This window comes from Pyrus communis, chromosome 7 (genome assembly GCF_963583255.1).
Source record: "Pyrus communis chromosome 7, drPyrComm1.1, whole genome shotgun sequence".
In the NCBI taxonomy this organism is placed as follows: Eukaryota; Viridiplantae; Streptophyta; class Magnoliopsida; order Rosales; family Rosaceae; genus Pyrus; species Pyrus communis.
Window position 1 is genome coordinate 1,795,401 of NC_084809.1, and position 18,841 is coordinate 1,814,241.

General features: G+C 36.9%; 4 protein-coding genes across 4 annotated transcripts; 3 read left to right on the top strand and 1 right to left on the bottom strand.

The window, feature by feature from the left end:
- The first annotated feature begins 1,654 nt into the window (after window positions 1–1,654).
- On the top strand, window positions 1,655–5,040 carry LOC137740840 (uncharacterized). Its single transcript, XM_068480646.1, has 6 exons — window positions 1,655–1,902; window positions 2,632–2,922; window positions 3,013–3,119; window positions 3,229–3,361; window positions 3,491–3,685; window positions 4,470–5,040. Exons 2-6 carry the CDS (start codon window positions 2,650–2,652, stop codon window positions 4,782–4,784), a joined length of 1,023 nt encoding a protein of 340 aa, XP_068336747.1. The 5' UTR covers window positions 1,655–1,902; window positions 2,632–2,649; the 3' UTR covers window positions 4,785–5,040.
- A 2,191-nt stretch (window positions 5,041–7,231) lies between these two features.
- On the top strand, window positions 7,232–12,504 carry LOC137739582 (uncharacterized). Its single transcript, XM_068479203.1, has 16 exons — window positions 7,232–7,576; window positions 7,926–8,020; window positions 8,117–8,230; window positions 8,422–8,526; window positions 8,647–8,718; window positions 8,930–9,042; window positions 9,335–9,475; window positions 9,921–9,989; window positions 10,334–10,421; window positions 10,530–10,601; window positions 10,696–10,796; window positions 10,928–11,045; window positions 11,440–11,499; window positions 11,615–11,725; window positions 12,019–12,112; window positions 12,207–12,504. The coding sequence occupies exons 1-16, from the start codon at window positions 7,480–7,482 to the stop codon at window positions 12,233–12,235; spliced, it is 1,479 nt and encodes a 492-aa protein (XP_068335304.1). The 5' UTR covers window positions 7,232–7,479; the 3' UTR covers window positions 12,236–12,504.
- Window positions 12,505–13,373: 869 nt separating this feature from the next.
- On the bottom strand, window positions 13,374–15,018 carry LOC137739543 (protein DELETION OF SUV3 SUPPRESSOR 1(I)-like). Its single transcript, XM_068479149.1, has 3 exons — window positions 14,902–15,018; window positions 14,578–14,689; window positions 13,374–13,752 (listed from the first exon to the last, which is right to left on the bottom strand). Exons 2-3 carry the CDS (start codon window positions 14,669–14,671, stop codon window positions 13,619–13,621), a joined length of 228 nt encoding a protein of 75 aa, XP_068335250.1. The 5' UTR covers window positions 14,672–14,689; window positions 14,902–15,018; the 3' UTR covers window positions 13,374–13,618.
- Window positions 15,019–16,340: 1,322 nt separating this feature from the next.
- On the top strand, window positions 16,341–18,750 carry LOC137739273 (probable serine/threonine-protein kinase PBL21). Its single transcript, XM_068478827.1, has 8 exons — window positions 16,341–16,989; window positions 17,075–17,113; window positions 17,207–17,323; window positions 17,425–17,541; window positions 17,637–17,855; window positions 17,947–18,062; window positions 18,145–18,405; window positions 18,511–18,750. The coding sequence occupies exons 1-8, from the start codon at window positions 16,341–16,343 to the stop codon at window positions 18,748–18,750; spliced, it is 1,758 nt and encodes a 585-aa protein (XP_068334928.1).
- The last annotated feature ends 91 nt before the right edge of the window (window positions 18,751–18,841 follow it).

Genomic DNA, 18,841 nt, shown 5'->3' on the forward strand with positions numbered 1-18,841 from the left:
CTTATTTAGATGTGATCTGATGGCTAAGGGACTAAATATGTGCCTAAATCAACCGTCAATTTACTAATTACTTTCTGTTTCCATTAATAAAAACAGAAAACACTCAGTCTTTTAAAGTTGGCACAAAATTCCTTAAGAGTATACTTTTTACTTTTTCGCTAATCTGCATATGGCCTCTAAATACGACTTAAATTTCAATTCAATCATTTTTTTTAGAAAGTTTTAACGAAAAGGTCACGGTACTGTTCACTTTAACGAAAAACTAAATTTTTACACTAAAAAGTCAATCATGGTACTATTCATTTTACCCTTTATTTTGTCATTATCATTAAAACTCAAAGTTTTCAAGCCATTTTCATTAGTTTTCCTTTCTTTTTATAATCGATTCAAATGTTTTATAGTTACGTGGATTGTGGAATATGACATATCCACGTATGATTAGCCTTCATCAATACGATATTTTAAATTACTCTACAAATAAGAAAATATAGATTTTAAGAAGGTCTTATTAGCTCGATGTTGACCAACGAATTGATGTTGTCAAAAAGCATAAAATGGGAAATCTTTGTTGGCACGTAACAAAAAACAACACATCAAAGAATCAAATGTAATAACCAATTTGACCATTTTGGTCCGATTTCGCAACATAATACAAACCCAAATCAAACTAGACAGTCTAATTCAATTAGTTTTATCATTTTTAATAAAACTATGAAGCTCAAAGAGAAAATTTCGAACCAAACTTCAAAAAACTACATATGGTCATAAATTAATTGACCTAAAATATGTATGCATATACACACTAATTTTATCGTGGTCACATAAATAAGATATAGCATCACCTAACATTTACCATTCTTTTATTTAATTCGCACGCCAAAAGTTTCATTTTCCTGTTGGAGCGTCAGATCAAAATCAAGGTTTCAAACAAGAAAACCACGGAAAATTAAATGTCTAGTAATAAAAAGATGGCAATAATGTGAGGCAATGGCGTTTTCGAAATTAGATCCCAAATCAATGGGCCAAATCCGAGCCAATATCCGCAACAAACAAAATTAAGAATGCTACTAGACCCATCCTAGTATCTTATTTTTCCATCCATATGATAATCCCACCAACCATAGAAAATTTAAAAAGTAAAATTATATTTCCCCACACATTATTATTCCCAAAATAACCATAATATTTTTTTAAAATAACTCTGATATATCTTTAAATAATATTATAAATAAATATATAAAAATAGAAAAAATGAAAGAAAATGCAAGACCTAAGACCTAGACATTCATCATTTCTTTCACACCTAACGTCGCCTTGCAGAGATCCCGGATCCCCAAACCACTATTTTTCCTCTTTTTTTTTTGTCAAAACCGCAAATCTCACACCCAATTCTCTTTTTTCTCCATTATAGTTTCTCGCCTTCATCTAGCACATGCCCATTTCTTCCTCCAACTTTTCAGTCGATTCTAACCCAAATCTTTCCCAACCTCTTTCCACCAAAGATATCACACCCCACCCACTATTATTTATTTATTATTTTAGTACTGAATTAAATAGGAGTTTAAGAATCTTATTTAAAAAAAAATAAATATGTTATTAACATTTTTATTAAATGATGATGAGAAAATAAAATATCAGGTATATCACCGCTCAAAATTAAATACGATATGGGAGGCGGTCGCATGCGGGACCCGGACTCTGCCGGCCCAGGTCGAGTTGAACCCACTTAACCACAAAGCGGCGTCGTCCGGAGCCTCATCTGCTGCCTCGCCGGTTACACCAAGAAAATAAATAAATAAAAAATCTATTATTTAAAGTCCGCCCATTGTCTGGGAGTGTGGACTCACTCAGAGCTTCCATTGACGCTTGCTGGTTCTGATCCCTCGCATTTCCCTCTCTCTGGTACTCTCTCTCTCCTCTTTCTCTCTCTAGGATTGTATGCGCATTCGCCGAATCGCAATCGCACGCACATTTCACACAATCGATGCTTGTTCTACTGATTGTGTTTTCGTTTCGGAGTTCTGATTGAATCGATATATGTATATGTGTATATATGTGTGTGTGTGTGTATACACTGTAGAGTTAGATTTTAATGTGTGAATTTTAGGGGAAATCGTACGATCCGTGTTGAAGCTGATTGATTTAGTTTTGTTTTTACTATTTTTGATTTTGTACAGTGATTGGAGCCCTAGATCTTCTGTTAGGTTTAGTTTTACTGATGCTTTCGAATTTTTTATTTCTGTGGTTTTTCGCGTATTATTGTCACTATTAAGTGTTATTTTCAATGGAGTTTCTGTTTAATAGATGTTGCGAGTTGATTGCTTACTGCGTAGAGAATTGTGGACGTTGTGTTACATTTGAGTACGTGTTCACACTCGAAATTCAATCAATATAAACATTTACGCTTTTTGTTACGTATATGCTTTTGGTTTTGGTTCATTATTATCCTTAGTAAGTTGGAGATTCGGAGTAAGAGGTTTTTGTTTTCTGGATCTTCCAAGCAACTGGAATTGAATTTCTATCTTGACTCTATGAAATTGCTAGGTGAATGTTAACTGTAAATAGAATTGTGGATGTTCTTTCGTTACATTTGAGTTTGCGTGCTCACTGGTTGAAATTTGTTGGTTGCAGAGTTGAAGGCTAGCTGCAATGTCTGAAAATGCTCTTAGAGATCTCAATACCATACCTGGATCTGAGAAGAAGAATGAAAGCTCTAGCAAAGGGAATATAACTAAGCCTGTTGCTGCAAATGCTAATGAAAATCATGAAGAATGCCTGGAGGAAACCACCGCTTTGGTGGGTTCACTTTCCATAAATGGTGAGGAAGTTGCAAGTTCCGTGCCCAAGGTTGGAATTGCTGAAGTGGCATACATTGAGTCTGAGAATCTGAATGATCTAGAAAATCTTGATACAAGTTTTAAGGTATTCGTTTTTATGCCTTCTTGTGGCGCGTTACTATAACCTAGGCATTTCTGCATGTCAGCTAACTGTATGATGTGTTTGATATTTCAGACACTCTTAACCGAACTAGAATCTAAAGATTGGGTTCTGGTGTGCGAAGCACTCAATAATGTGCGCCGATTTTCTATATTTCACAGAGAAGCCATGCTTGATATGCTGTAAGTCTCATGCTCTCACTTGAATGCTCTTGATCCAAAGAAGTATTATGTGTTACTGATGATTGTGAGGGCTGACATATTTAATGATTGTCACCATTTTGCTCAATAGGGGAGATGTAATATTGCTTGTGGTAAAGTCACTTAAGAATCCAAGAAGTGCTGTTTGCAAAACTGCAATTATGACTTCTGCTGATATTTTCAATGCATATACTGATCTTGTGATTGATTCATTGGACCCTATGGTAATGTGAAATCTTTGAAACTTTTCTGCTGTATTGCTTTACTTTGTTTGTATAGTAAAGGATTCTATTCTTATATGCAATGAATTGTTAGTTTTTTTTCCCCAATTTAATCAAACCTGACCCTTGCAGCTTACACAACTTCTTCTAAAGTCTTCACAAGACAAACGATTTGTATGTGAGGCAGCTGAAAGAGCTTTAGTAGCGATGACCACTTGGGTTTCCCCTACATTGTTGTTACCCAAGTTGCAACCATATCTGAAGAACAGAAATCCTAGAGTTCGAGCAAAGGCATCAACGTGCTTTTGTCGAAGTGTTCCACGACTGGTAAGAGGACATTTATATCCTATTGCTCACCACATTGAATTTTTCTTATCAGAAGTGATATTTCAATTGTTTCATATAATTATATTTTCTTTCATATGTTTGTTTATTGATTTATTTTTCCTTCACCCCCCAAATTGCTATTGCCAGATTCATTTGAGGGTTGCATTATTTCCAAGTTTTATCAAGTTGTAGTAGCAGATGCTGCTTTTTTTTTGTGTGCTGCTCCTGATGTAACATCTTATTCTTTTTTTCTTTCTTTCTTTCTTTCTTTTCTTTTATTTTTATTTTTATTTTTATTTTTTTTTGTGGGGGATAGTCATTTAGGAACTCATTATCTTCCTTTGCCCCTTTTATATATACTCTTGTACTGCTTTAGCTTTCGCTTATTGTTTAGGACCTGTCCCATCAAACTGGAATTGGCAAAATGGCTTAACCGTTATATAGATTTCAAAAACCAAAAGCTGGAGTTTCATTGAAGTGTATGTTCCTGTGCTGATACCATGTAGATTCCTATGACCTCATTGAACCCTTTACTGTTGCAACCATGTGCTTTGTGTCAACTATTACTCGATTGCATATCCAAACCCCGTCTCTTATGTGCGATCTTCTCCCTGAGTGCACCTAGTTTCATTATTGTTTGTTGTTCTGTGACTTGTATGTTATCACGTATTGCACATTGAGAAAATGAACAAGCATATTGTAGGGTATATTCAGCAAGACCTTCAACTAGACGTGGTTCTACTCATTTCTTCCTGTTATATGCTTATCGTGTTTCTGTCAACAGGGTGTTGAAGGTATTAAAGCATATGGGATTGACAAATTAATTCAAATTGCTGCATCCCAGCTTAGTGACCAGCTTCCTGAGTCGAGGGAGGCTGCTCGGATCCTCCTCCTGGAGCTGCAGACTGTTTACGAGAAATTTGATTATCCCCCACCAGCAGCTGTGTCTGAACATCCAGAAACGAGCTCAGCACCAGCGCCTGAGCTCTCAGAAACGAGCTCATGGGAGAACTTTTGTCAGTCAAAGCTCTCGCCTCTCAGTGCACAAGCTGTTCTTCGGGTTACCAGTATATCTCGGGAAGGTCTTGTGGGCTCTTGACACAGGTTTAAATTGAAAGACGCAAGAGCTTTAGTAGCATTTTATCTCCATTTTCAACATATATGAGCTTTAGGAAAGCCTATATCTACCCTTGATTTGATTTGCTTCGTCAATTTCTCTTTTCATTTTTTCGTGTTTGTAAATTCTTCGAAAGGTTGAGATGTTCGGTCTACAGTCGGAGCATGTAGTTGAGCCATAGTTCTACGATAATATTCTTCACAGGTCAAGTTATTACTGCCTGGCTTTGTTCCTTCAATCGTTGCTGTTGAGATGTTGAGATGTTTCTTTTATTCAATTATTTGCTGTCCATCCGCTCACACAATGACAGTGTTCCTTCCTCACCCATATTATTGGGTGAAAAGTCTAATCAGCCCATGCATTCTTAGCCAACTACATCCCGGCCGCTTAGCTTTGGTTTTAGATATTTTGTGATCATGAAGTGTTTATTACTCGCTCGCTTTTGCGTTTTACTTAACTTGTGTAGGGGTGTCCGATCACGTCACTTGTTGAACCTCTTAACGTCCGAGCGGGAAGCCCCACGCTAGTGTCATCCCAAATCACTTGGTGGCATAAGGTGTTTCGGTAACGAAATTATTGATTCATGCGCACCAAACATGAACTTTTCTTTATTGTACTAAACTGGACTTTTTTAAGAGGGCTTGTAGTTGAAGCAGTTAAAATTACGTCTTGTTGCATTAAAAAAGGAGGAAGTTGGATGAAGTCACATTATCCGCTAATCTGATTTGGTATCAATGTCGTCATCCACGAGCATCGACCTAAGATTTCTTGACTACAACGTATTTTTTCGTCGCCATAAAAGTGCAATTAGGTCCGTTTCACTTCAGTTTAGATTTCAACCAAAATCGAAAATCAAACCGGAATTACTATTCAGTTTGGTTTGGTTTTTTAATTTGTAAAGAAGAAATCGAATTATTTCAGTTTGGTCTTTTCGGTTTGGTTTCATTTTTTTTTTCTCCAATTTCTTTTTAACATAGAAATTGGAGAGAAATTGAAGAACAAATTAGTGATTAAGGCTTTCAACATTTTGGGCCTAAGATTAAGTTTACCGAACCTTGAATTGAAAATAGGCTAATGGTTGACTTGGAATTGGGCTTGGAAAATGAATATCCAAGATAAATAAATAAATAAATAAAGATAAATTTTAATTTACATCATTTGATTTGGTTTGGTTTATGAACCACCAAAATCAAGATCAAACCAAGAGTTTCTTTATTCGGTTTGTTTGTTTGTTTTTTTTTTTTTGGGTTAAGTATTCAATCTATTTTTTTCGATTTTCAGTTTTACGAGCCCACCACTAACTGCGAAAGGAAAAAGGATCTTCGCCGGATCCTTTTTCTGGGGATCTGGGTGATCCCGTGATTGTGTCCATTCATTATACATCGTGTGATCATAAATTATTTGAAATTTAAAATTTAAAATTAAATATAAATACTACCTAACGAAAGCTGACCGCACGATGTACGATGAATGACCATGATCACAGGATCCCCAGGAAAAAGGATCTGGCGAGGATCCTTTTCCCTGCAAAAGCTCTGAGCTCATTTTGTGCATTTTCATATGATAGTTACACTATTGCATGGTGTTACCAATATAATAGTATTACTTTGCCTATAAGTGTAAAGTTTTATGTTTGACTCATGTAAATAACAAGTTCGATTTTAGATTGTTATAGTTGACTCGTTGTGTTCCTTAACCTAACAGTTATATTGCAAGTGGTAGATTACTCTGGTAATTAGGGCCTTTTTCTTTTTCTTATCGCATTTCAAGTTCAAACTCTTCCCTTCTCTTAGAAAGGTTAGATTAATAATATAAAAATAGTTGTATTTGAAGAACGCAAAAAGATCAACAAATACTATTTTGAGTAAGAGGGGAGGAGAGAGAGAAAATAAATGAGTATGTTTAAGTTTAAAAACTCTAAAAACGTACTTTTTGTGTTTTTAGAGAATATACTACAATTTTGAATTAGTCTTAAGTTCAGTTTTTGAAAATAGTCATACCAAACAAATTTTTAAAACCAAAAACTTGAAAATTATTTTTGAATTTAAAATGTTGAATTGAAATAAAGTACCAAACATGCTAATTTATCCCCAAAAAAAAGGACAAGGATTGTCTACCCTCCCACACTTCCGGTGCCTTCCTGTTTGTGTGGTCACGGTTAAACCACGTCAACATTTTATATAACTATTTATTTTTGTCTTATTATCTCTATAAAAAAATAATATCAAATATTAATGTGGTTTAATCGTAATCACATCAAACAAGAAGGACGGAAGAGCACCGAAAATGGATCGGCAAACAATCCTTATCCAAAAAAGAAAAAACTTTGGTAAACTAGTTAGACCGCCGTAAATCCATTGAGTCCAATCAATGCGACCTAAAGATATTTGTCACCAGCACCGGCAGTATCACTGTTCCCTTTTCCACTTGATTCGGTTTCTGTGGCTGGCTCCCTTCCGCCTCACTCTTTCTCTCTCCCCCGACAATACAGACTCTATTCGCAAGAATACAAACAACCCCACAAGAAATTCCAAAACCAAAACCCCAAGAAACCTTTGATTGTAATCCCGATAAAGAATCCAAATTCAACCAACTAAAAAGGGGCAGCGGTGTTGCATCTGCCATTGCCTATTCCGCTTCCAGTTTTTCAGAATTCTGAGAAAACAAAGCACAAAATATGGAGCAGAAGAAGAAGGATATGATTCGAATAGAGCGCGAATCCGTCATCCCAATCATCAAGCCCAAGATTATCATGACCTTGGCCAACCTCATTGGTGGGTTCTTCTATCAGCTTGTTTAATTTCTGGGTTTTGTTCAAATTTTATTTTATTTTGTTTTAATTTTGATGCTTTTAGCACTTGTCGGCCCGGTTCGATTCATGGGTTGTGTTTGTTTTCTCTAACTTTTGTGGGTTTGGTGCAAAGATTTGTTCTTGTTTGGTTTTGCATTTGCTTAGCTGGGTTTTGTTTAAATTTTGCTGTTTTGGCACTGCCGGAAGAATTCGATTCGTGGGTTGTTTATGTTTTCTCGAACTTTTAAGGGTTTGCTGCAAAGTTTTGATCTTGTTTAGTTTTGCATTGTGTTTGCTTAACTGAAAAATCTGGGTTTTTTGAAATTCTGCAGAACATAGTTCCGACCGGGCGGAGTTTTTGAAGTTGTGCAAGAGAGTTGAGTACACAATTCGGGCTTGGTATCTTCTGCAATTCGAGGATTTGATGGTATGCTCATGTATTCAGTGCCCTTTTGACATGGAGACGATTCGCACCAACAATCGGCATGTATTGTTTTCTCATGTTATCAAATTTTCTTTGCAGCAATTGTACTCCCTCTTTGACCCTGTAAACGGGGCTAAAAAATTAGAGCAGCAGAACTTTTCCGCAGAAGAAGTTGATGTGCTTGAGCAGAATTTCTTGAAGTACTTATTTCAGGTTCTAAGGCTGATTCACTTTACGTCTTTTTATGTTTTTGTTTTCTCGTATGCCCATACAACTAAAAGAAACATGAAAAAGTGAAAAAAAGAGAAGCCAAAAGAAAGCTCTTGTCGGAACTGAGTGATTATATTTATGCAATGGGAAACCAGTTTGAAAGTAGGACAACTAAACTGCTAGTTATGATGCAGGTGATGGAGAAGAGTAATTTCAAGATAACAAGTAATGAGGAAATTGAGGTTGCACGTTCTGGCCAGTATCTTCTAAATCTACCCATCACAGTTGACGAATCTAAGGTTTGTTGTACTCGCAAATATGTTTTCCTGTTTCAGTTCATTAAGTACATACCTGATAACGTTAGTATATTCATGTCATTCGCATTCCCTGATCCCGAGTATTGCTTCTGTTGAATGCAGCTTGATAAGAAGCTCTTAAAGAATTATTTCGCTGAGCATCCTCAACCAAACCTTCCAGATTTTGCTGATAAGGTAGTTCAAGTTCATTATAAAACACTGGAAACAATTTGGAATTTTAAACCCGTAATATTTTGAGTTGATATTATATAGGATTGGCTCTATTTAGATTATCTGCCTCTTCCTTGTTAATGTAGGAAATACTAGTTAGCCTCCCACCTTCCCTCTCTTCCTTCCACTGTCTTTATGTTTCTAGAGATCTAATCTGCATTGTTTCATACTTCAGTACATTATCTTCCGGCGTGGCGTTGGACTTGATCAGACAACTGATTACTTTTTCATGGAGAAAGTGGACATGATGATTGCACGCTTTTGGGCATATCTTTTACAAATAACTAGGTAAATAATTTTTTTAACTGTTGTCTATTATTGACCTACTGGAAATTGGAATAACATAACTTTGGAGATAATAGTTGAAACTATTTAAACTGTAAACTAGGTGAACAATTATGAGTCTTTTAATGAAACATCATCGCTGACCAATAACTGGAACATCATAGTTTGCATCATTGGTGATTGGTATTGCCAAAACCATTGAGCAAATAGCTGAGAAGATGTGTTTTAGATATTAATTTATTCAAACTTAAGAGTTTCTTTGTCTATTTCATTTTTGATGTTATGCTGATTGCAGGATCGAAAAACTTTTATCCAGATGGTCAAGTGGACGACCTAAGTCTGACCCAAAAAAGAATGATGAGATTGTCTCTGGAGCAGATGGAGAAGATGAAGACTTATTTATTGAAAGAATCCGTCTAGAAAAAATGGAACTACGGTTATTCTTTATCCAGCTTTAGTTTTAGTGTATTTTCTTGTGGAGCTATTAGTTTTGGTATATTACTGAGCTATATGCTTGCCATTCTATGCAGCGGGATCTTATTTCTTCATTCATGATTTCTTAGATTTCAGTTGGATGGATCCTGAAGTTTTCCATCTCTATTGAAACTTGGAATTCTTGTCCATATAGAGTATAGACTGCTTTGGATTACTCTGGAATATCCTAAACATTTATTTTCATTGTGATCTATATATTCCTAGGATTTTTCTCGGACTTATGCTGAAAGTTCTCTAATTTTAAACTATACTCTTTATTTCAGAGTATACATATATACTAAAGTTCAACAGCAATTAAAATCATTTTAGTCCTGATTCCGTATTCCTTGTCTCAATCTTAAGGTAATTATTTCCACTTCATGACATTTATATGCTGTGTCCTTCAGTGTTAAAAATTTGCTGAGCAAGACGACAATCAAAGAGCCAACCTTTGACAGGATAATTGTTGTTTACAGGTACTGTTCTTTAGACTGAACATACCTTTTTTTTTTTTAATAATCTTGTGAAAAATTTGGCTAGTATTCAAGTCACAAGGTTAGGCATATCAGTGTTGACAGTCTAAATTATTTGAAATGAGCGTGCTCCTAGTTGCTTCTTATAGTGTATTCTTTTGCAAAGGAAAACTAGGCCTTCAAACAGTTTTGATTTATGTTGGAGAAAGTTCAATGCATGATACTTTATGGATTTTTTGAAGGGCAAGGGGGGTTAATTGTGTACTAATTGAATTCATGCTCTAGGAAACCAGTCTTGAAAGGACCTTGAAAAAATACTTATTGATAAGAGAATGATTACTGTTCAGGCGGGCAAGTACCAAAGCGAAAGAAGAACGGGGAATATATGTAAAGCACTTCAGAAATATTCCGATGGCTGATATGGAGATAGTTCTTGTGCGTTTCTCTTGCCCTTTCTACTTTTCCTCTCTTTTATGGGATTTTATACTTCTCATAGCCCTTGTACAACTGATGACCTGGTGTGGAACCTTTTGCCATTTACAGCCTGAGAAGAAGAACCCGGGATTAACTCCAATGGACTGGGTCAAGTTCCTTGTTTCTGCTGTAGTTGGGCTGGTCAGTTTATTGAGATAGCAATGAAGTTTGTATTGGTGCACTGTTCGTCATTTTTGTGGTGAAAATGCAGCTTACCATTTTCTTTTTTTTGCAGGTTGCCGTTGTTGGTTCGGTTGAAATGCCTAAAGCTGATCTTTGGGTCATTATTGCAATTCTTTCCACTGTGATTGGTTACTGTGCTAAGATATACTTCACGTAAAGTTTTGTTACAATTCATGTTTTTCCAATTTGGTTGCTTGGGGGTGATACGTTATTGTTTATCGTTTTCCTGCAATTGAATAAGTTGTTAATTACTAATGTGCCTATTACTTCTTAATTGTCTGTAGGTTTCAGCAGAACTTGGTTGCATATCAGAACTTGATAACACAGTCCATGTATGACAAACAACTAGATAGCGGAAGGGGCACTCTTCTTCACTTGTGTGATGATGTAATTCAACAGGAAGTAAGTTGTAAACTTTATATACATTCTCATAGAAACGAAGACTAATGCTCACGGTTGCACGTACTCATAGAAATGTGGCGCAGTGCCAAAACCTTAGCTGGTTGTTTACCCTTATGGACTTTAGCTTGAATGTTCCACAATTTATTTACACGTATCTAATGTGAGATACAATCGAAAGGAAGAATTTCAGGGTTTATGTCCTACTGGTATCTAAACAGTTTAACCTTATGAATAATCAGGCATAAGTAAAGTCAGATATTGCATGATTAACAAGGTCAGGTGAATTGATCCAGTTGCGACATGTTAATGATATAACCTAAACTTCATATTATTTTTCATTTTAAATTGGAATTTATTCAAGATTATACCGGTATTCAATCTCTTGAATGTGCAGGTCAAGGAGGTGATAATTGCTTACTATATATTAATGGAGCAAGGGAAAGCTACTTTAGAAGTACATATCTCTCAGATTGCTTTTCTACTTCCATTTACAGTTTCCGAGTAATTACAAGAATTATAATATTCTTAACTAGTATTGCTAAAGTCTTACCGGGGATGATTTGTTATAGGACCTGGATAGGTGGTGTGAGGAACTAATTAAAGATGAGTTTCACGCCAATTGCAATTTCGAGGTGGAGGATGCAGTTCAGAAGTTGGTGAAATTGAAAATTGTTGCTCAGGTAAGACTCCATAAAGCCTTTCTTTGATAGTTTATAGAGTTGTATTTCAACCGAGACTGATCATCACTGCTTAAATATAACCGTGAAAAGGAATAGTAGGATGGTTGAGGCTTTTCATGGCCGTTATTTGATTGCATTAGGAACTGTGGAAAGTGAGGCAATGATGAGGGATTGAAACCATCGAGTTTGTTTTCTTTAGTTGCATGTAGGATGTGAGAAACAGCCACGCTCGCTCCTGGAAGACCCTTTTTTTTCATTTCCTTTTACTAACTTGAAGCTGCCCATGAATTCAGGATTCTGTTGGACGGTTTTACTGCGTTGGGCTGAAGCGTGCTAACGAGATCATTGGCACCACCACAGAGGAGCTTGTCCTCAAGGCAAAACAAGGTGGTAACGCTTGACGCTGTCTTGAAAAGCTAGGCCTGCTTCTATCCGATGTCTATACAGGAAAGTTACTTGAAAGTGTCTGTGGTTTTGGCAGGTGATAATTCTGCCCTCGAACAGCCCTAGAACACTAGATCATCGTCACCTTCGATGGAAGTTCTACAACATTATTACTATTGATTTTTTTTTTCTTTTCTTTGCGTACAGTTTGTTTGTTTGTTTGTTTTATTTTTTAAACACCGTGTACAGTTTGTTTAGTATCTCCTTTTTGTTGTCAATTATATACGTATTTAGAAGTCTGCATGTAACTCATTAGGGTAGACGTTACTCTCGAGTTCAAACATTTCCACCATCATTCAGACATTTCCTGCAATCCATTCGAACATGTTTCAAAACAATTCTACAATGAATTTCAATTGCGCTTCCAGTTCTAATTTGGATTCCGAACCGGAGGAGCGCGAACGCCAAGTGATGGAAGAAGATGAACTAAGCCAACGGCTGAAGGGCTGGCTACTCATGTCCAGCCCTTGGGGCTACATGTAGCTTTGTTCTTGTAGCCCAAGGCCGTCTTTGGTTGGAGAATGGTTTTGTCAATCTTACGTCTAAACATAGCCCTTATGGAAAGTGCGCTATTATTATCATAAATTTTATCCCCCACTCCTTTGCCCAGAAAATGTTACTAGTATTTTTTCAACAAACGATATAGTAATTATACTAAAATTCACCTAAAATAAGGGGCGGAAAATTCAAACTCGGATACTGATGATGGAGCGCGCACTACATTACTAGTACTTCAAAATAGTAATCTTTTTTCCATTATTTATTTTAAATTCACCCGCGGACGACGAGTTTATTTATTTATTTTTATATAGTGCAAATAACAACTCCATACAAAATTGATTGGCATATTACGAACGTTGGGATGTGTTTGTAACCATTGAAAATGGGCGACATGGTATTGTATGCCGAAAAAGGACAAATCGGGGAAGAAGGCCATAGCTATCGCATGGGTTCGAAGATTAGGGGGAAGATGGGACGGCATTTCAGAAGGAGACTGAGCAGACGAACAGTGAGATAGTCGATGGCGTAGATGAAGAAATCGAAGAGGAAGAAGGGGATCTGCAGCTGTAGAGATAGCCATGAAGGTGACGCATGCAGTTAGAAGCTTCGTCCTACAACACGTTAGACGAACTTCCATTCGAAGCCTATAAATTTCTTAACTACTGACTCATACATAAACTTCAAATGGAAGAAACAGACCGCATTCAAAAACAGAATGATAATCGAGAGAATATAGTTACGTGGTGCTCATCACTCTTCATGATTCCGAACATAATGAGTTACTGAAATCTTGCAAGTCGATTATCTTTAAACAAGAACGGTAAATACTGCAGTTTTTTATACTCTAATGAAAGGGCTTGGCTACCCACCAAATCACAGGCATACTAGGTTATACCGAATCACTACGATCATGAAGTTCATTAGGAAGGAAGCCAATGAGACATGAACTTAGCTCTTCTCAGCGTTGCTCTCGAGTTCCGTCTTCAGCTGCAGAGAGAAATCATCGTTGACATCATCATCATCCCAATCATCCTCCCATTGTTGTGGTGTTGAATCTATCTCTTCTTCCTTCTCATCCCACTCTGCCCGCATAAACACAGGAACCAAGTCAATAACAAAAAGAAATTATAAAAATTTAAGATAATCGAACAAATCGTGTATATCCCGTTCAACTTAATCGTTTTCATAAACGCAAAGTTCATTAAAATGAAAAGGTGAAGCCTAAATGGAAGAATGTATTCCACCAAACACAATCTATAGTCATAGTTTATAACTAAACACATCTTTGTATGACTTCATCGTGTTGTAACATTCAAGTTCAAACCTTGTTATTTCTCAAACCGCTGTTTCATATCCTGAAAATAATATCTACCGAAGGCTGCCTCAATTACAAAATACAAAACATAGATGCCGCCGCAGCATCCTGAAACAAAACCAAATATCCTGTTCGGCAAAAAGAATGGCATGATTCCATCTATCTCAACAAGTAACCTCCTTTGCATCATCGAGGGCATTGGTTTGGTGCTCTGATGAATCAATTTACAGGCTTGGATATTTCATACAACAATCAAAGATAACATCACGAAATAAGGAGTTTCTTCTCGCATTTTATTTCGCAATCATCGTTATCTTCAAAGACCAGACTAGATGGACTGTGTGCTAAGATAATGCTAGGACATATGAACTACACGCTCCTCACAACGAATCCGTTTCGCACGTAAAACTAGCGGGACGATTTTATTATTTTAAAAACAATAGCAAGAAGTAAATCGAAGCAAAACCCACTTAAATTCATCAATTCTATGAAACAATTGGAAACAATTACAGAGCAAATAGCTGCATACCTACTAACTAATAAAGAATATATAATTATACATGATAAACAAGATTAGGGTTCCAAAAATTACCTTCATTGATGTTGAATTCCTCGAACTCGTCGTCGTCTTCGAACAAATCGATCTTGGGGTCTTCTTCCGATGCAACCTTCTGATCCTTCTCCATTTGACAGAGCTCACAAATCTGCAATCAATTAACCAATAACCAAGCTCAGATTCAGAACCGAATAATTGAACTTTATCAAGATGCAAACTTTTGAGTTAGATTATCGCAAAACCCTAAATTGAATTCACTGATCTCTTTCAGAACCCTTACCTAATGTGTGTGTGTGTGTGTGTGAGAGAGAGAGAGAGAGAGAGAGAGAGAGAGAGAGAGAGAGAGAGAGAGGGAATTACTAGTAACTGGTCAAGGGCGATCCAGGCTCCAGAGATTTCTTGTTCTTCTAACTCAAGGACTGATTTATTGGCTTGTGCTTTTCCCTCATTTTCTTTTTCTTTTTCTTTTTATATACCTTTCCCAAATATCTTTGATATTCTTTCACATTGCTTTTCTGGAAATATATGGTTTTAATATTATGGAGAAAATTAATATTACAAAAGTTTAAAGGAATTGGCCAATTACAAAAAGAGAATTGAAAAGCTTTAAAATATGAAAAAGTAAGAAAAGAGAATCAGAACAACTAGTATCTGTTGTCGATCTGATTTTTTATTTTTTGGTATTTGATTATGAATTTTTAAGAAGAAATGTACATTCTTTTTTAATTTCTTACATGTAAATAAATATAAGGAAAAGTTAAGTAGTGAAATAATTATTTTATCTGTATATTCGTAAACGCATAAAATTCAAAAATAAAAATAATTCCAATTTTTATTTCTTGTAAGTAAATATGCCATGTAATTATATAATTTAGAGATGGTAAAAATCCTCACATATAAGTGTAACTGTAAGGATCCACATCGATGGAGTGGATATGGTATAGCAACCTCGCACTGTGGGGATCTGTAATAAAAGATCTAGGCAAATCTAAATATCGGTAACAAAATAGAAACTTGTAAGTCGCACTTAACACATTTGGTTAAAAATATGTAAGTAGCCCATAACGCATGTGATTATAAAAAACTTCTCGCGCATGCATCAGGTGCAGAGAAGCTAATAGTAAATAATGGCAATGATAAGCGTTGATTTGAAGACTTCTTATAAACAACAACAACAAAGCATTTTCTCATTAAGTGAGATTGGCTATATGAATCATAGTACGCAATTGCGATCGGTTATGTGTCACGTCTTCCGTTAGATCCAAGTACTCTAAGTCTTTTCTTAGAATCTCTTCCAAAATCTTCTTAGGTCTTCCTCTACCCCTTCGATTCTGAACCTTTGTCATGTGATCGCATCTTCTAACCAGAGTGTCAGTAGGCCTTCGTTTTATATGTCCAAACCACCGTAACCGATTTTCTCTCATTTTTCCTTCAATTTCAGCTACTCCTAGTTTATCTCAGATATCCTCATTCCTAATATGATCATTTTTCACCACCAGTAACTGTCACTAACTGTCACAACGGCCGTTCCGTCTGCCTTGTACGCTTCAGAAGTTTTCATCGACATAGAGAGAGCCAAAAACACAGAATGAATCAAACAGCGACGTTTTCCATCGTTAAACTACCCGCCAAACATCTCGAGTTCAATTCAGCTTTGCTTGCATTGGACTTTAGGCCGGCAGCAAAACCCTCCAAATATTCCTCTTTTGATTCATACAAGCGATGCATCCAAACTCTTTCAACTGTCTTCAAATTAGACCTCATCTCTCTCTCTCTCATCGTTTCCCTCTGGTCCGAAAATGGCAAAACAAGTGTTTGTTTATGCTACAATCTTCATACTGATCACCACCGCTGGCTTTGCTGCTGCTATGCCTTCTGAGTCCAACTGCAGCCTTCATTTTGATTTGGGATCATCCCCGTCTCCAAATTCAACTTGCGAAGAGGGGGATTGGGGAGGGTTTCTGCATAATGACTGCTGCGCATCAGCATTCAATGACTACCTCTATGCGTTGGGGCAGCGCGCGAATCAAACAGGATTGATATACCTCAACTCTGCAGAGCAGGGGATTTGCTTGGCTTCCATGAAAAATTTGCAGAAGGATGTTTTCGGCTGTGGGATTGAGAAGTTGACAAGTGGTGCTGGTGGCTGCTCTGACTTCTCTGTCGCTGAAGTTAGGAATAGATTGGGCGACAAGTTGAAAGGTTTGGAGAGGAAGTGTGGATTCCGGTTTTCTGATGGAAAAAATGGGCAGCTGTGCGGTTCTTGTGTGAAGAGTTGGGAAGACATAGGACCATTGCGTTCATCGTCCTGGGATGCAGAATCTTTGGAGTTTCAAACTAATGTTTGCAGGTTCGCAGTGCTGGTGTTGTATACAAGCATTAAACTTGAAGATAAAGGGCATCTTCTTGCAGTTTATAGTTGCCTTGGGTCACAAGAAGGCTTCGCTGGTATGTAGCCTGATGAAACTTTCCACGATGCGCGTGTATTGATTCATTAAAAGTTGTTTGTAAATGATGTTTTTCTCCTTGGCAGATAATCAACCACCAAAGAGTCACAGGAAATTCAGTAAAGGTAAGGCTTCCTCCATCACCGAATCACTACTCACATTTTCAAAACTGAAAACCAGGTTCTTTCACTAACAATTACGATTCTTGATGGAACTAGGTCTATGGATTATGATTGGAGGAGGCATCGTGGTTGCCTTTGTTTTTGTAGTACTAGCTGCCTGCATTTTGTCAAAGAAACGTACCAAATCAACTCCGCCACCACCCAAAAAAGCCGGTATGCCAGACACTAATTCATTCACAGCTACATCAACACCAAATCTAAGCTGCAATTAGCATATGGTGCATACTAATTAAGCCTGATTTGTACGTAAACAGCAGCATTTAAGGAAGCGATCTTCGAGGACTCAGGCTGTCCAAAAATTCCTGTCAAGGAAGTCTATTCTGCTACTGACAATCTAAACCCAACAAATTTCATCGGCGAAGGGACTGCTGGTAAGAATCTAAATGAAAGATGATGCAAAACCAACTTAGATATCGTATAATCTGATGATTTATATTTTATATATTTTTTGTTCATAATATAACAGGAAAGGTGTATAAAGGCACACTATCAAACAATCAGCGTGTAGCAGTTAAGCACATTATCAATGACGGAAATGTGGAGACATTTGCCAGAGAAGTTACGAGCTTATCGCACATCAGACACCCGAACCTTGTTACTTTGCTAGGTTATTGTGCAAACGAAGATGAGTGCTTCCTTGTCTATGAGCTTTGTCCCAACGGAAACCTCTCAGAATGGATTTTCGGTAATTCTTTTGCCTTGACACGAAATTTTTTAGCTTTTCAAACTAAAGGTTTTGTGTAGGTTAATAAATTAATGTGGTAACTAAACAACAGGGAAAGATAGGAACCTGTCCTGGATCCACAGGCTTGAGATTGCAATTGATAGCGCTCGAGGTCTATTGTTCCTCCACACGTATCCAGAAGGCTGCATCGTCCATCGCGATATCAAGGTATGAGGATCTAACTGAACAGTGTCACCCTAAATGAATGAGAAAGTTGGACTCTCTAAGACTGTATTTTTTCCTGTTGCAGCCAACAAACATTCTCCTTGGGGAGAATTTTGAAGCAAAGCTATCAGACTTTGGACTCTCCAAGATTATTGAACTGGGAGAAACCTATGTCAGTTCAGAAGTGAGAGGAACTTTCGGGTACGTTGATCCTGACTATCGGAACAACCACCACGTAAATTCATCAGGAGATGTCTACAGCTTTGGAATCGTACTTCTGCAGATCCTATCGGGGAAGAAAGTTATCAACATGAATCTGAACACTCCAATGCCATTAAATAAACAGGTCAGAAAATCACCATTTCCTCCCACAATCTTTTTTTTCTTTCTTTCAAATTGATTACCTATAAATTTTCCGGCATTGATTCAATCTGTTCTTTCTACTTGCTAGCCAAAGGTCCTCAACCGAGATGGCAGCATCAATGAATTTGCCGATCCTAAACTTGACGGGGAATACTCAGAAGAAGCGTTTAATCTGACGCTTCAGCTGGCTCTCTCATGCACAGCACTCAAACAACAAAGACCGTCAATGCAGCAAATTGTTGTGAGATTACAAGAGGCGCATGACATATCAACGCATGCAAAGGCCTCTACTCCTGAAGATTCACCAGATGCTAGCTTCTCGTATTGACAGTTTAAATCCACGAAACAGAAACAGAAACTATTAACTTACAAATTGTTATGAGAATGCTTTTTTTAGTGTTCACAGTTCAATTTTACTC

Coding starts and splice junctions, on each gene's coding strand:
- LOC137740840 (XM_068480646.1), top strand. CDS start 2,650: ATGTCTGAAAATGCTCTTAGAGATCTCAATACCATACCTGGATCTGAG. Junction 3,120..3,228: donor GAAGCCATGCTTGATATGCT/GTAAGTCTCATG, acceptor TTTGCTCAATAG/GGGAGATGTAATATTGCTTG. Junction 3,362..3,490: donor TTGATTCATTGGACCCTATG/GTAATGTGAAAT, acceptor TGACCCTTGCAG/CTTACACAACTTCTTCTAAA.
- LOC137739582 (XM_068479203.1), top strand. CDS start 7,480: ATGGAGCAGAAGAAGAAGGATATGATTCGAATAGAGCGCGAATCCGTC. Junction 11,046..11,439: donor ATGATGTAATTCAACAGGAA/GTAAGTTGTAAA, acceptor TTGAATGTGCAG/GTCAAGGAGGTGATAATTGC. Junction 12,113..12,206: donor TGTCCTCAAGGCAAAACAAG/GTGGTAACGCTT, acceptor TGGTTTTGGCAG/GTGATAATTCTGCCCTCGAA.
- LOC137739543 (XM_068479149.1), bottom strand. CDS start 14,671: ATGGAGAAGGATCAGAAGGTTGCATCGGAAGAAGACCCCAAGATCGAT. Junction 13,753..14,577: donor GGAATTCAACATCAATGAAG/GTAATTTTTGGA, acceptor TTATGCGGGCAG/AGTGGGATGAGAAGGAAGAA.
- LOC137739273 (XM_068478827.1), top strand. CDS start 16,341: ATGGCAAAACAAGTGTTTGTTTATGCTACAATCTTCATACTGATCACC. Junction 17,114..17,206: donor TCACAGGAAATTCAGTAAAG/GTAAGGCTTCCT, acceptor TGATGGAACTAG/GTCTATGGATTATGATTGGA. Junction 17,542..17,636: donor CATCGGCGAAGGGACTGCTG/GTAAGAATCTAA, acceptor ATAATATAACAG/GAAAGGTGTATAAAGGCACA.